A 17,420-nucleotide genomic window follows, 5' to 3' on the forward strand; every position below is an offset into this window, starting at 1 on the left:
CTTCAACCTCCTGTGCATGCCCCGTCTTCTGGGAGACCTGTGCATACTACGGGGAGACCTCAAGGCACCAATCAAGGTATTAAGTGGGGTTCGAAATCTTATTGCTCGGTGGTTAGTCCTGTGGTCCAAGCTGAGGCTGAGTGCAAGATTGAACTTCCTCCTTTGATCTCAGATACTAAAAGGAAATGGGAGTATAAATCTCTTATCGGGGAAGAGAAAGACTTGTTTATTCTTAAGGATCTAAAATCTCATCTCTCTGGTATTATGGATGATGGTTTGGAGCTTAGATACTTGGGCGGGTTAAAGGTCCTTTTGTGTTTCGATCTTCCTGAACTCGCTGAAGAGTTTCGTAACGACAAAGTTGACTCTTGGGAATAGTGGTTTTCGCGGTTATATATTTGGGAGGTTATCCCCCCCCCCCCCGTTTTTGAGAGAGTAGCCTGGATTAAAGTCTCGAGTGCCCCTATCTCTCTTTGGGACTGTCACGTGTTTAACAAGATTGGTGAACGCTGTGGTAGGTTGCTGGCCAAATCAGACGTGGAGGCGACGGACGGGAATATGGCAGAAGATAGATTGGCAATCCTTGTTAACTCTGGTAAGAGATTCTTTTCGGAATTTTCTTTACTCTGGAATGATCATTCCATCAAAGTGTGGGTTGAGGAAATCCCGGGTCAATGGTTCCCAGACTTTCTCAAATCTCCGGAATTGGAGGTGATGTCTGATTCTCCGGCGAAGTCATCTGAATTCGAAAAGTCTCCGTCGATTTCGTTTGGTGAATCGAAAGGTCTTTCCTTTGAAAATACAAATCCATGCATGGGTAATAGGTATGGAGATCCTTCTCCCAATGCAGCCGAAGTAGCCGCCAGCATGCAGAATGACTCTACATCTTCCAAGGTAGATGTCAACAACGAGAGAGAAGTAATGGATCCGGTAGATAGAGTGGACCCAGTTATTGATCAGTTTGGTGGGCCGATGAGTGAAATTAATAGGCCCAGTTACATTACCACTAGATCCAAAAAAGCCAATAAGTCCAAGGTAGTGGCCCAAAACTTTAACATTCCTGATCTAAATCAGGACCTGGATAACGTCGATTGCTCGGACCCATTCAATCTGGAGGAAATTTTCAGATTAGAGAACGAAGAGATGAGGGCGAATAATGGTGACAATAGTTCGGGTGACCAAGGTAAATCTTCGACTCCTTCGCCGGATGTGGATAGGATCCGGTCTGCAGTGGATGAGGAAGCGGCGGCAACTATGGAGTTTGGTGACTGTTTGGGCATCAATGTTGAAGGTTTCAGCAACCATGTGAAAAACGTAATCTGTGGGGAGATGGGAATCAATAGTAATCAATGAATTTTCTGTCCGTTAATATTAATGGGGTGTCGGATAGTCGGAAAGGTATGTGGATCCGTGACCTAAAAAGAAAGGGTAAAATTGATTTTATTGACATTCAGGAATCACATAAAATGGGGTTGTCGGAGCTCGAAGTTCGTCGATTTTGGGATATGACTCCGATGGGTGCTGAGACTGTGGATTCTATTGGCAGATCTGGGGGTTTGATTTCCTTGTGGAATCCGGACGTGTTCAAGGTGGACCAGGTTATCAAAAATCCCAAATTCCTGGTCGTTTCTGGTCTTATGGGGGATGGGGTGGGTAGGGTCAATGTGGTTAATCTTCATGCCCCTAACGATCCTAATCTCAGAAGATCTCTTTGGACCGATCTGGTCTCTCTTCTTGATCAAGATAATGGCGCGTGGATTCTGTTAGGTGACTTCAATGAACTCCGATCTGAAGAAGAACGTGTAAGCTCCTGTTTTGATCGCGGGTCTTCAGAAGCCTTCAATGGATTTATCTCGGCTGCTGGTCTCATGGAATATTCTTCTTGCAGGGGTAAGTTTACTTTTATATCTGGCCATTATGATGTTAAGATGAGTATTCTTGACAGATCTTTAGTGAACGATACATTCTTATCTTCTTGGCCGAATGCTTTTGTTGAAGTCCATAAAAAATGTTTGTCGGATCACTGCCCAATCTCCCTGACCTGTTCGTCATTGGATTTTGGGCCCATTCCTTTTAAATTTTTTAACTCGTGGATTGGAGATAAAAAGCTTTCGGATTTGGTGGATTCTGCCACTCAGTTGTCTGTCAAAGCTGGGGGCTGGGGGGCCGAGTCGAACATTTCCATTCTCATGACTCTTAAAAGTCTCAAAGCCAATATTAAGAGTTAGAGGAAACAAGTGTCAGCCGATCATAACAGAGATTTAAAAGAGATGGAGAATACCATAGAAGCCAAGGCTTTAATTAGCAGTTTGTCAAAAGAAGATAAGAAAAATATAGCCGTTCTCCGGGCCAAAGTGGACCAGTTGAGGTCTAATTTTGCGAAGGGTATTCTTCAGAAGGCTAGAATCAACTGGGCGAAATTTGGAGATGAAAATAGTGCTTACTTTCACACGGTTTTTGCGATTAATGCATCAAGGAACAGGATTAACGACCTCTTGTTCCAGGACAGATTTATCTCCGATCCAGTATCTTTGAAAGTAGAAATTATGAAGTGGTTCAAGAAACAATTTTCTGAACCTATAAGGAGGAGGCCGGATTTTGACGGGTCTGGTCTTCCTTCTATTTCTGATCATCATAAATCAAACTACGTGAAAGTTTTTCGGAAAAGGAAGTTTTTTTGGCGATTAAGAGTTGTGATGGGGGGAAAGCCCCGGGCCCGGACGGGTTCACGTTAAAATTTTTCAAGGTTTTTTGGGAAAAATTTAAATCTCTTTTCTTGAAATTTTTTAATGAGTTCTTTGAGGAAGGATCGTTAAGGAGCGGATATAATTCTTCTTTCATCGCTTTAATCCCGAAAGTGAAGAATCCTCAAGAGTTAGCTAATTTCCGCCCTATTTCTCTTGTGGGCTCGGTGTATAAAATTTTAGCCAAGGTTTTAGCGAATAGATTAAAACCTATTATGAATGATATAACGTCTCCTACTCAATCAGCTTTTGTGGGAGGCCGTAATATTCTAGATAGACCTCTTATGTTAAATGAGATCGTCGCTTGGGCTAAAAAATCAAAAAAGAAGTTGTTGATCTTCAAAGTGGATTTCCAAAAGGCATACGACACGATCAACTGGAAATTCTTGTTACATATGATGAATAAAATGGGCTTTCCTTCCAAATGGGTTTCATGGATCAAGGGGTGCCTTGACTCAGCGTGGGGTTCTATTCTAGTTAACGGTTCTCCTTCTAAAGAATTCAAATTCAAAAGAGGTCTAAGGCAAGGCGACCCTCTTTCCCCCTTCCTGTTCGTTATCGCCATGGAGATCATAAGTTTATTTATGAACAGAGCTTTCCATATGGGTTTGTTTAAAGGCTGTAAGCTCCCTAATAATGGTCCGACCATATCTCATTTATGTTATGCTGATGACTTCATTTTTATTGGAGAGTGGTCTAACCAGAATATTCTGGCTATTAATCGGATGTTAAGATGGCTTCACCTTGTCTCCGGGTTGAAAGTGAACCGACAGAAAAGTAAGTTATTTGGTATTGGCACCTCTGTTGATGAAGTGGAGGAGTTAGCGGCCTTGGCCAGGTGCGAAATCGGGTCTTTTTCGTTTTCTTATCTGGGGATTCCCGTGGGCGTTAATATGAAAAAGGCAAGTCATTGGTCTCCGGTGATTGATAAATTTCATAGAGTTCTCTCTAAATGGAAAGCTAGGCACCTCGCCTTCGCCGGTAGAATGACTCTCGCTAAGTCGGTTCTTGGCAGCCTCCCTTCTTATTTCCTCTCCTTATTTGTGGCCCCGAAATGAGTCTTAAATAAGCTTGAGAAAATAAGGAGAAACTTTATTTGGGGTAAATCGGCTTCGGGTATCAAAATGAGATGGATCCAGTGGGACTTCCTCACTAAATCGAAGAAAGCGAGAGGCATAGGTCTTGGTGATATTCATAGCTTTAATAAAGCTATGTTATCAAAGTGGTGGTAGAGGTTCAAAGAGAACCCGGATCAATTATGGGCTGAAGTTATTTGTTCCATCCATACGGCTAAGAATTCTATTCTGTGTAACGTGTTTACTCCCATCAAAAAACGATCTCAGGGGCCTGGAAGGACATTATCTCGGTTGAAAAAGAATTCGCTAAAGTTGGGATTACTTTGAAGAATAAGCTGGTTCAAAATGGTGAGAAGTGGAGTTGGCTCAATGACTCGAACGCTTCCTCCTCGGTTAAGCAGGTTAGACTGGACCTCGAGGAGGCCGCAAACTTGGGGGTTATTGAACCTGTTGATTTTCGGTGGAACTCTTGGGTGCCTCCGAAGGTGAATGTGTTGGTTTGGAGGGCCCTTCTCGATAATATTGCTTCGAAGTTGGGGCTACTTAATAGAGGTGTCCCGGTATCCGACACCTTATGTCCCAAATGTGGTTTATATGACGAGGACCCAGCTCATATTTTTGTCAAGTGTCTTTGGGCCAAGAGCATCTGGTGGTGTATATGTTCTTGGCTACGTGTAAGTTTCCCTGTTAACATTGACAGTCTTGCTGATCTTGTGGACTTCTTTAAGAGGCAACCGGGAGATGCGAAATGGAAGAAGACGGTCTACTCTATTGCTCTTGCTACGGTTTGGAGGATTTGGATTGCTAGAAACGCAAAAGCCATTGAAGATATCTTTATTCCGGTCTCTAAATCGGTGGACCATATCAAGGAAGATGCCTTCATTTGGATTTTTAATCGATCAAAGCTTAAGTCGCCGACGTGGGGGAAGTGGTTAGCCTTTGATATAGCTGGAATGATGTAATTTTTCGCTTTCTGGCTGTATGTTTTTTGTTTTCTGTTTCTTTTGTTTTGTTGTTGTTTCCTCAGTTTCTTGTTGGCTCTTTATATATATATATATATATATAGTTCATTTCAGAACTCTAAATAACTACAGAACTTTCAGAACTCCTAATAAACAATCATTTTATATATAAGTTTTTGTATTTAGGATCTTTTTATCATCTACTATATGTATTTCTTTGATTACATACGTGTTAAAAATAGTTTACATATGTTTAATTGCCAAAATTATATATATGTGTCATAACTAATTACATATATGTAAAAAAATTAGTTTACATATGTGTAATTATAAAATTACATATAAAAATGATAAAATTACTCTTAACATGTATGTAATCGTAAAAATACACATAATAAATGATAAAATTATCCTAAACATAAAAATATATAAATAAAAAGATTGTTTATTAGGAGTTCTGCGAGTTCTGTAAATATTTATGGTTCTGAAATGATCCTGACCCTATATATATATATATATATATATATATATATATATATATATATAATATAGGATTAGGTTCAAACGTGAACAATTTCTCCGGCGTGAACTGCGTGAACTGATCTGGACCATTGATTATTAGGATCTTGATATTTTGAATGGGTGGCATGATTGTAATTATTAGGTTTTTTGATACTATTTAATTAAGCTAATAAGGGTAAATATGTAATCTCCATGTCATATTGAACAACATCCCATTTATATCTACTTTTACGTTTCAAAATCCCACAAATATCTCTTTCTCACATATCAAAGTCAACATCAAAGAAAATCCCACGCCACACAGATCCGTCACCCGAACTGCATCGCCGACATCAACGGGAAAAGTGGAGATCGAAGGTCGCCGGAACTGCAAAGCCACACAGATCGTCACTGACATCGCCCTGCCCGCATCTCTTATCTCGCCGCTGATTAACAAGGCGGCTTTGAAGAAGTGGGACGACAAAGATCGACGGCATCAATCGGAGGTAATTGTTATACCAACCTACTCGTCCCTTCTACCAGATTAAAAACACCTTTTTTTATTATTCATTACTCGGCCCAATCAAGAATGATTAAATGTCTGATACTCAAACTTTGAATGAGTTGATATGATCGGTCCAATCAGATTTGAGTGTAATTAATATTGTCGGCTTAGTGGTTTTAGAAATTCAAAGAGTATCAAATCACATGTTAAAGTGGCTCAACAGTCAAAAGGTTTGTTAGGCCCATATGCATCAATATTGAAAGTCCAATTCATTAATCGTTTGCAAGACGACTATTAATTGTTTTTAGGTATTGATCGACGGCATCGATCGGAGGTAATTGTTATACCAACCTACTCGTCCCTTCTACCAGATTAAAAACACCTTTTTTTTACTGTTCATAATCTTTATTATGGGAACACGAATTTTGGTTTTGAATATGAAAGGGTGTTTTGTATTGTTTTGACGAAAAAGACGACTATTCTTACAGATGTTGTTCCAAGAACAGGTTAATTATTATCTTTTTATTATAAAGTTTTAATCTTTTTATTGCATTGATCAAGATATGTTTTACCCAAATTTATAAGTGCTAATTAGATGATATTGGGTGTGTTTTTTCACAATCTTTTAGGTGTTTCATGCTTGTTATTCAAAAGTATCCCCTTCTGTTCATGTGGATAACCCTAAGATAGTAGCATGGCCTGAATCAGTTGCAGAGATTCTTGATTTAGATCCTAAATGTTGGGATCTTTTTTAATGTTTTAATTAATCTATTTATTAGTTAATATTTACTTTTAATGATTATTGGTACAATGTTTAATGCAATGTACACATGTGTATTCTGAATTTTGCTCTGTTTTAATGCGATGTACACATGTGTATTCTGATTTTGCTCTGGTTTTAAAGCGATGTACACATGTGTATTCTGATTTTGCTCTACTTTTAATGTGATGTACACATGTGTATTCTGATTTTAACGCGATGTACACATGTGTATAGCGTCTGTTTTTGTGATATCTCAGAATTTTTTTGTGTATTGAATGTGTAAGGTTGTTGATGTAAACTTGTGAATTATGCAAAATATTAGTTGATGAGTTTTTTTGTGCTGTTATAGGAGATTTCGTAACGAGAAAAGTGGAGATGGAAGGTCGATAAGGATGATTCACGTATGAGGTCGATAAGGATGATTCACATATGTTTGTTTGCTTGGTCGATAAGGATGATTCAGCATACAACGCATATAACGTGGCGAATAATTGTAAAAGATTATGTTTTCAGTTTTTTCCGATTATGTTGGGTTTATTGTTTCTACGAAACTGGAACTTGTAATTATATGTTTTTTTTGTTTGGTTTGGAAAACATTATGGAACTTGTAATTTGTTAAATATAAAATAGTTTTACAGGTATTGTTTCTATGTATGTATTATGTAGCTAATTACACATATGTACGATGCTGAGTACAGATGTGTACCGTTCTATTTATATCCAAGTACACATGTGTATACCGTTGAAATATGAAGGTTACGTGGATCTTAAAAATCAAAATTTGAATTCTGGTGATGAAATCTGAAATAAAAATTAAAATTGAAATATGGTGATTTGTTGTTTGTTTTGATAATTATCTTATTAATAAATAAAACATAATGTGGATAATAAATTTAAAATAGGAAAGATGTAACTTAATTCAATTGTTAAAATAATGATTTAAATCTAATTTTTTATATAATTACAATCCTATCCTTAACAACTAAAAAGAAAATCAAGGGTCTAGATCTGTTCACGCAGTTCACTCTTGGGAGGTTGTTCACGCTGGAACTCCACCCTATATATATATATATATATATATATATATATATATATATATATATATATATATAAAGTGATTTGCCGTTAAAAAAAAAGAAAAATTAATACATATGGTTGAAAACGAAAGAAACAATATTAAACTCACAACATTATGAAATATATAACAATCAATTACTTGAAAGAATACTTTTATTCATAGAACAAAACAAAGCACCACCCTTACAAAAGAAGGGGCAAGCACCAACAACCAAAAGAACCCAACGGCTTCACATCTTGAATGATATCCCTTATCTTTATTTTCTTACCCGTAAAGATTTTTTGGTTTCTAGCTTTTCATATTCTCCAAATTGCTATGATAACAATGCCTTTAAATGCTTCCTTCTCCTTAGCTCCCAATCCATTAACGTTGTACATCTCCAAGAGACCTCTAACAAAATATGCGTATATATGAGGAATCCAACACCAAGCACCGACACTTTGCCACATGACCACCGCCAATGCACATCCTAAAAAATATATGAAATGTTGTCTCAATATACGAATCACACAAAACAAAGATTTGAGAATTCACTTGAATGTTCTACTACCCAATGCCTCGTGTATCAGTATCCTACTTAATTACAATAAGTTATTTGTTTAACAGGTATAGATTCAAGTGAAATAATTTAAATTTCAATTACAGTTCATTTTTAACGACAAATGCAATCATTTAGGTTTGAATGAGAATGTAGGGAAATGTTCATACACATAGTCTCTTAAAAGTAGGAAGTCGTAGGAACGATATCAAACATACTTTATACTTCGATTGAACTCATTCTAGTGGCATTGAAAACGTCTTGTCGAACTCTACGATCTTAGATTTTATGTTTTGGCTTTTGGACTTTTACTTTGTAGATTTTAGAATTTTTGTTTAGGTCATTGTTCTTTTTATTTGACATTATGTCTTTTTTATTTGCGTTATTATATCTTTTTATTGGTATTGTGTTATATTTTGCTATGTATTGTGTTTTTAAAATATTAATAATTTTATCATTCTTGAAATTCAAATGAATTCAGATTCCAATAATATGGATGTATGTGAACCAATATAAATATTAAATTATATTGAATTTCCACATGTGGAGAAATACTAGTTTAATCAATTAGGCACAGATCCATAACTTTATATCTCATTCCACACCCAAAAATTTTTCATACATAGATATGGCTAGTAAGACTTAAATCTTTAATTTTCTTCAAACAACGAAATTTCTATATAACTGAAACCCGAAAAATTATAAGATAACGTCTCAAATATTAAAATCTAACCATCTAGCGCAGTTTAAGTTACAAAATTTTAATCTACTCATGATCCAGAGAAACGAATTTCCTTAATGATTTATGCCGTTCTTAAGTAATGGACATTGTGATTGCTGAAGTGCTTGTCGTTTCTTGCCTTCCAAATCTCCCACATAGATGCCATAACCATAGCCTGAATTACCTCTTCCAATCCGACGATCCACTATGGTCCGCTGTCAACAGTGATGAAGCTTGAGATCTACGACCGATGGGTCGAAAACGTATATACCTAAAGAAGGGGATGGCGGCGCAGTTTGTTGCCCGTCTACCTGCTATCCTTATGTAATTTGCCCCATGATTAATTTTAAAAAAACTTCACATTCATGTCTAAAAAAAAAAGAATTATAAAACCGGGGGGGGGGGGGGGGTCGAAAACGTATATACCTAAAAAATTCTATACGAAAACTACATACCGAGCACTACTAAGCGAAAAGTTCATATTTCACAACGTAGCAATCCTTAAAATGTGATGCACAGATTCTTCCCTTAAACCACAACGAACACACAAATTAGCTTCCAAACAGACACCCCTCGCTACGAGATTAATGCAATTCAAGAAAGCCCTCCAACAAAACAGATTGACTCTTTGGGGTATCCAATTATTCCAAAATTTCCAAGGAACAAAATCATCCGTTTTTGCCGCTTCGTGGATCCTCAGCCCAGCTACCGTTAAATCAGAATGTGCCGCCCCTTTCCAAGCCCACCTGTTCGAAGCCCACCTGTCTTAAACCTTTAATTTAAATTGTAATTGTTATGATTATATTTAAATTACTTTCCAAGATTGTAATTGTTATGATTATATTTATATTACTTTGATACGGGTCCATGACCTTAACTCAAGCAACCACATTTTCCTATTAAGTTAAATTAGTCTTGCATGCATTGCACGTTTGTTTTACCCACTTAGTTTCCCATGTTCCCAATATCACCCATGTTTCCCATTATCTCACCCATGTTTCCTTTCAGTTACATATGCATTACATGTTTCCCTTTTCAAGTTGTAAGGCTATATATAAGCCACCATGTTTATTGAATGAAAAAAAGAAGAAAATTGCAGAAAGTTTTATTTTGTTTTTACCACTCCCTCTCTGTTTCTATTTAGAGGCTGACCCACTTAAGGGTTGTATCATACTTCCTAAGAAGAATGCAAAACCTGTCATATTTTAAAATCATATTGATTCAATTTAATTTCATATATTTTGACGTTTACCATAATCTATAAGTTTACATCCGATTCTTTAAACACCCTTTTGAATTCTAAATAAAAAACAATAAATGAATTATGATTTATTACTAAAAAGAAAAACCACATTTCTCCTTATCTATATATCTATATATCTATATAAAGCATCTCCTATGTACCAAATAGTAATTTCCTTTCAATTTTTTAAGATGGCATATGAAGGGTTAACTAAAATGCCTAATTTTTTACCATTTTGTTCCATTTCTGCCCCTTCATTCCTCCCTGCCCTTGCTGCCGTTCATCAGTGCCACGATTTGATAAATGCTCCTCATGTATTGCAAAATTCTTGAAACCCAATTTATTGTTGTAACCGTTGGAATGTGAAAACAATCAACAATCATTATTACTTGATTTAATTTCATTTGAAGCCATTCGTTTGCCAAATCTTTAAAACCCTTCATATCATTATTGTTTTCTTTATTTAATTTCTATGTTTCTCTAGAAGCCAGCGACCAGTCATCGCACAACCACCATCAAATGCCGCACACTGTTGATTCTCCGCCAAGTCGGCTCTGGTGGATAGAACGAACGACGAAACGAGACCTGCCGAGATGCGTGACAACGGCATCCCACAATTTTGGATCACCAGGTTCGAATTACCCTTTTCATCATAATCGATAGTGGCTACCTTAATTAATTCTAGGGTTCTGGCGAAGCCTCGGTCATAGCCGCCTCCGTCGTCGGAACTAATAGTTTCCTTCATGAGTTTTTTTTTTTTACTGTTTATCTTTTTTATTTTGACTTGAGATGTTGAAGAAGAGAAGGAGTGCAATTTTGTTTAATTGAGATTTTTTTTTCTGTTTTTTAAGTTACTGGTTTATATGATGTATGAATTAATTTTTGCTTTAATTCAAAGTTATATAATTTGCAGAAACATGTTTAGTTCATGTGGGATTGGAATTGCATTCTTTCATATGATCCTTGATCTTCCGCTCGCACTTGTAAATACGCTTACCGCCCGGTTAAATGATGGGTTAGTACTCATCTGTTTCAAAGTTTAAGTCATAGTTTCTTTATAGTTTGTATGTAACGTTTCATGATGTTTAAATTTGCAGAATTCCCTAAATTGATGAGAAATGGGTGCTTCTTGGTTTCTGTATATACGCAGGTATGGTGTCCATCGCGATGATTTGAAGTAATACTTGAACGATTTTACATGCATACTTCATAGTGGAAAGTAATTGTTGAACAAATTTTTGGTTATTGCAGCTACACTGTATCTGCATTTTGCCACATCAGTCATTATTCATGAAATAACAACATCTCTTGGAATCTACTGTTTTAGGTAACAAAAACTAAAGTTACTTTACTTCTTGTATATGTTTTATGTGTTGACCTTTTGACCTCTAATCATATTTTATTTAAAAAAAAGGATAAGAATTGCAAAGAAAAAGGCCTGAGACATGTTCATGTTCGATATGAAGGTATGCTTTTTTTTCAGATCAAAATGTTCAATTTCTTCGCCCTACTTTTACCAAATAAATATTGGGTTCATTTTATATTTTCAGGTTACTACCAGCTCACAAATTGGAATTGGATATATCTAATATACCCGAGTTTTGTGACCGGTTTCGTATCTGTTGTTACAGATTCGGCTGATCGGAATCAAGGGTTTCAAATAAAGTGGTGGAACTTGCATTAGTTAATAGACCAAAGGTGAATAGAGATGTTGCTGGTTCTTCTATTTTACTTCACCCTATAGAATTTGCATTTGTTCACACTTGAAACAATGCGGGTTTCAATCAGAGTCAAAGTGGGATTCAAGGAAACTTTGGGGGTGGTTTTTTGAGTCTTCGACTTGGAGGTAGTGAAGAATCGGTGTCTACTTCACCTTGCGTCATGGATTTATAGCGGTGAGCACTTATATACACAACAATGTTAAGAGGCTGGACTGGAACTTTTTTAGAAAAAGAACGTCATAATAAAAAAATGATGATACAAAACTCAATCCTGTATTAGATGGTACAAATGAATTTTCATTATTCGCATCCCCGTCATTTCAGGATTGAATCAAGGTGATACTGCTCTTCCATTAAAGGGTTGGCCTTTGAGTGTAAGACAAGATGGTTTGCATTTCTTCCATACAATGTTATAATTTGATTTCTAAAGATGCTTGGTGTGAATTTCCTTAACAGGGAATGGACGATTTACACCCTAATATGGGTTTGCAAGTACAAAAGCTCAATATGCAGAATCAACATCAGTTCTATTTGCCTTGAAACATGCCCAGGCCCAAGGTAATATTGTAACTTCACCAAATTATGGGCTTGTTGGATTATCTAGAGGCAGTCTAAGTATGAAAGATGGTCAAACCACAAGAAATGATGGATCCCCTGGTCAAATGAATTCACCCCAGGTTAGGATTTTCTTTTTATGATCTAATTCTTGGTTCTCTGTGTTATTATAACATCTCTCTTTTATCTACACAATCCCCAACAAGACCACTTTAATCTGTACTTCTGTTCAAATATCTGGCTATTGATAATAAGAGGGGTTCGTTTATGTAGTACAATAATTAGGGCTTAAAATAAGATATCAGTTACAACGGTTGAATTAGCTGTATGTGTAACTTATTGCCATCTGGGGTTAAGCCAACTTCACTTGGTTGTGTATGCTTGACTGCAAGCCTTGATATAGAGGCTGCAAATTCGGTGGGTTTTGATAACAGATCAAAAAAGAAAGTTTTAGGATGGACAACAAATTGTGTGGGTTCCATGAGCTTCCTTTTGGTTTCCTCTAAAGAAGGCCTTTGTGCTGCAAAACTTCATAGCTGTAGAGCAAATAAGTGGTCAATTGGACTAAATTAACTTTAAAAGTAAATTGATAAATAACTAGAGACATGAACAATTGTTAAGAGTCGAATAAAGTAATAAACTACTGGGAATATAAAAAGTCAAAGTTTTAAAGTAGGACAGGAACCAGTTCATGTTTGTCAACTGTCCTGTTGTCTTCTTGTGACTTTTGAAACTTAGATGTGGATATTTCTATAACTTGATCAACTATATAGACAGTTGCCCAAGAGTTTCAATTGAATATCCATATGGAGCACCACCACAAGCTTACCAAAAAAAATACGATGTGCAGTAATAGGTGTTTTTTTTTGAAACAATGATGTAGTATCATAGTGTGGATTGCACCATTTGATCCAACTAAGAAGGAGGAGGAGGTTATTCAAGATGTAAACTTTAAGTACTTTTTAAAATTCCTTTTTTACTAAGATAATGCGATTAGTGATCCGATCCTCTTTGTATTAACTATGAACTTAATAACAAGCATTAAATAGTGTGATTATATAAACCATTAAAAGTACTTTAACGAACCACTAACCCGTAACTTAGGAATTACACTACATCAGTTTATGAGCAGCATCTGGTTATGAGCCCGTAAAATATCACGATCAATGGCCCTTCAAAGGAGTATTTGGAATTCAGGTCTGTTATCATCAATCTTATACCTCATAATCTCAATGCTTTTTTTGATCTTCAATCTTAAGCAACGTATTGTAATTTTTCCAGGAGCCTGCTTTTGTCGCGTTTTCTGCACTTAACCTTGCAATGCATTTTCATGGGTGGTTATCGTTCTTCATCCTCTTGCATTACAAGCTGCCGGTGAAAGCAGATAAAAAGCCGTACTATGAGTATGCTGGTCTATGGCATCTATATGCGCTCCTAGCCATCATTTGACGCCTCTACCCTTGAGAAATCGGTGCCTCCAGGGTATCTGAAATTCATTAGTAATTTGGAAAATGAGATTTTAAATGCGTCGATGGAGAAGGAGATTTTGAAGATTGAAGTGATGCGAGCCCAACCGATGATCAACATTCTTCAGTAACATTCTTCAGTGACTGCTTGACTGAAGAGAATAATGAATTGAGGAAGGGTGTTTAGGTAATTACAGCTCTATACTTGTGTTCATTATTACTTTAACCATGTAGCTAATGAACACAACAAGGTTATGGGGAAAGGGCCATTTCTAGGTAACATGACTCTTTATCGCTTATTTTCCTTAGAGATCTTAGTCAAATAAAGTCTTATGTCAAGACCTTCTCCTGTTAGAAGCTGTGGAAATGCTGTTAGAGTCGGTTAGTGCTGTTAATCTATGGTTAGAAGAGATTAGTTCTGCTCTGTGTTTACAAGCATATTTGACAAACAAAAGATAATAAAGAGAAACAGGCGTTATTCTTCCTTCCGTGAGCCACGCAACGGGCGTGATAGATAATAAAGAGTCGTTGGGCTCCTTGACCAACAGTAAAAGGCTTAACATTGTTGCATAACTCAATTAATAAAGGAGCATATGTTTATTTTTCATGCAATTATTTTGCTAAATTTATGTATTGTCATGAAGTGCGGTGCTTATACACATATACACAACTTATATATGACTTATTTATCGTTTTAAGGTTTGATTTATATTCCCGTTTGTATTGTCGACTCCGCTGCAACGCGCGGGCTCCCCACTAGTTTAAGTATATACCTCAAGAAGTAGATTAGATGTCTTTTCCTATTTGTTCTTTTTTCCTTCTGTTTGTTCTGGAGTCCAGCTTCTTGGTTTTGAGTTTTATAAAAGCCTTCTCGTTTTTAAAAAAAAAATAGATTAAAATTTATTTGGTGCAAGCCTTCTCGTTTAAAAAAAAGTAGATTAAAATTTATTTGGTGTAATTTAAGAGTATGTAAGATTTGCCATTAAAAAAATATACAGAAAATTACATATTTGGATGTTTATGATTAATCACACGAATCGATATTTGTCCGTTTTGTCCACCATGAGCTCACAAATTTGTTTTTTATTTCAAGGTGGAAACTTCCTAACATGGAGTTCTCCTCTCATTAACAACCATTGCGCCCAAGACCCATTGGTAATATTTGGACGAGACATTCCTTTAGCATAGTATCACTCGTGTGAATGTAGCATAACATAAAACTTAATCAACGGATTACCATTACCTCTGATCTAACTAATTTGAAGATGTGAGATTTGTCATGTGATCAAAGTAAAGCTAACCAAATCCAATCACAATTACCTCTGATCTAACTAACTTGAACGTACACGCATGAGTAAGTAACTAACTACTTAACCACATAAATCATGACACTTAACATTTCTGCATATATATAATGACTTGATCATCAAACATTAAGGTTAATCAACGAAAAACCTGTTTAATCAACATATTACATTAATATTTCCGCACATACAGATATAATGAATTGATCATCAAAGTTGATGAACTACAAAGCTGTTTAAAGGTATATAACTAATTGATCAACTATGATCTGCAAGAAACCTAGATAACCCTAACACCTAGATTATGAAAAATCCTGATCAACTAACAAACATGATAAGAAAAAACATAGTTATCAAACCAACTCGATTCTGTCTTCTTCCCTGCCTCCTCGTTCAAACCGGAAATCAAAGGTTAGGTTGTTCTAGAACCTCAAAACCACCCTCAAGTGTAGCGGAAGTGGCTCAGGGTACTAGTGACCTTAATCGAAGGTATCTCGCGTTGTTTTCTCGGCCATTTTTAAATACTCGTCGATGTCGGTCGTGTTGCCATACACAAAGACTCGTAGCGCTGAACTACACTTTTGAATACCGGTGAATCCAAGCGTCCCTCTCGCATCCGGTTTTTGTTTAAAATAATAAAAGTTGTTTTCCAAGTCTCCAGCGATGCATAAAAATAAACGTTTACTCATCCGGAAATGACGCCTAAAAATTCTGTGTTTGGGTAAGTAGGCGCTTCATCGAAGTAATCTTTCATCAACCGATTGTTTGCCGAACATCGGTCTCGTTCAATATATTCTCCTGGTAAAATTTCACGTTGAGACTGGGTACAATGCTTCATATATCGCGCCTGTTAGAATTGGATACCAAAGAATGTATTGAATCAAAACTCACTTATTGATAATTGGTACTATTAGGGTTACAAATAAATCCTTCTATTTATAAGCCTAATAACTTGTTCAACAAGTAAACCTAATTGACTCAAACTAGGATTAAAAAACTATCTCAAAAAAAACCCCAAGTTTATAACCCGGTCACTTTTTACCCGAACTTTGTAAGTTAGTCACTTTTAACCCGAACTTACACATAATGAGCAAGATTAGTCTAACAATCAGCCCCCTAATCTTGCAATACCGAGAAGATATCTCATCTCGATAATCTTCAGTCGTGGCACGGCTTTTGTGAGGATGTCAGTCTGTTGCAAATCCCCGCTAATACGTTCCACTTTAACTTGCTCTTGCAATAAGTTCTCGACTTTCAAACTTATCTCTTCATTTGATAAACCGAGCATCCATTTAAGTATTGAAGTGCTGAAAAACTGATCTGTCGCAGACTCGTCGCTAAAAGCTGTCACTGGCAGATTAGATTCTGTCGCTGACCGGTCAGATTCTGTCCCTAACTGGTCAGTCTGGTCGCTATATGTCTGCGGTGTCGCTGACTGCCCAAATTTGTCGCTAATTCGTGTTGCTGACTGATCTGTTTGGTCGCTAACTTCCGTCACAATAGAGACTGGTTGGTCGCTATTTTCAGCCTTGTCATCTTTAGTCTGTATGCAAACTGGAGATACAACCTCAAGACTAATCTTGTAAATGCGATTAGGTGAACGAGGTACCTTCATTAGCAAAGTTCCGTCTTGCTCAAACATCCAAAGTATACCGTCTTGGATTGCGATCTTGTACCCTCTCTCGTCCAACTGACCAACGCTTATTATATTACTTTCAAGTGCTGGAATATAGTAAACATCTCGCAACACCCTTTGTTCCCCAGATTTTCCTTCTAAGACGACCATCCCTTGTCCTTTAATCTCTACGCATGACCCGTCTCCAAACTTCACTTTTCCCTTGATGTTGTGATCGAGATTAGTGAACCACTCTTTTTTACCCGTCATGTGGTTACTCGCCCCGTTGTCAAGAAACCACGTATTGAGTTCACTTGGGCTCGAAGCATACATCCTTGGAATAATCCTTTCCTCGTCTAGAAACACATCATTAGCCTCTTCAACGTGTGTTTGCAAGTAAAGAACCGGTTCAACCCTTTGAATAAGATTGTTTTCCTCGTCATCGTCCTTTTTACGTGTAGGACAATCCGAAGAAAAATGCCCTAATTCATCACATCGAAAGCACCTTATCTTAGAACGGTCCTTCTTTGGTTTTTGATCCGGTTCCTTGTCTTTATCTTGACCCCCGGTTTTTCCTCAACCGCGACCCCGGCCTCTTTGACTAGACTCGGTCGTTCCTTTGCCTTGA

At 36.8% G+C, this 17,420-nt stretch overlaps 1 protein-coding gene and 1 long non-coding RNA gene across 12 annotated transcripts; both read left to right on the plus strand.

Annotated features, from left to right (window-relative positions):
• The first annotated feature begins 1,466 nt into the window (after window positions 1–1,466).
• LOC110923880 lies at window positions 1,467–2,228 on the plus strand. Its single transcript, XM_022167935.1, has one exon. It carries the CDS (start codon window positions 1,467–1,469, stop codon window positions 2,226–2,228), a length of 762 nt encoding a protein of 253 aa, XP_022023627.1.
• Window positions 2,229–10,395: 8,167 nt separating this feature from the next.
• LOC110922441 lies at window positions 10,396–14,584 on the plus strand. 11 transcript variants are annotated; one of them, XR_004886405.1, is made up of 11 exons: window positions 10,396–10,762; window positions 11,045–11,146; window positions 11,229–11,281; window positions 11,383–11,458; window positions 11,546–11,597; window positions 11,682–11,829; window positions 11,920–12,026; window positions 12,177–12,226; window positions 12,309–12,529; window positions 13,291–13,604; window positions 13,689–14,584. It is a non-coding gene; the product is annotated as an uncharacterized LOC110922441 (long non-coding RNA). The 11 variants fall into 11 exon arrangements; XR_004886408.1 differs by having other exon boundaries at window positions 11,763–11,829; XR_004886404.1 differs by having other exon boundaries at window positions 11,682–12,026.
• The last annotated feature ends 2,836 nt before the right edge of the window (window positions 14,585–17,420 follow it).

Source organism: Helianthus annuus, chromosome 17, assembly GCF_002127325.2.
Source record: "Helianthus annuus cultivar XRQ/B chromosome 17, HanXRQr2.0-SUNRISE, whole genome shotgun sequence".
In the NCBI taxonomy this organism is placed as follows: Eukaryota; Viridiplantae; Streptophyta; class Magnoliopsida; order Asterales; family Asteraceae; genus Helianthus; species Helianthus annuus.

Bases quoted from the DNA above. Each gene is read 5' to 3' on its own strand.
- LOC110923880 (XM_022167935.1), top strand. From the start codon at position 1,467: ATGGGGTTGTCGGAGCTCGAAGTTCGTCGATTTTGGGATATGACTCCG.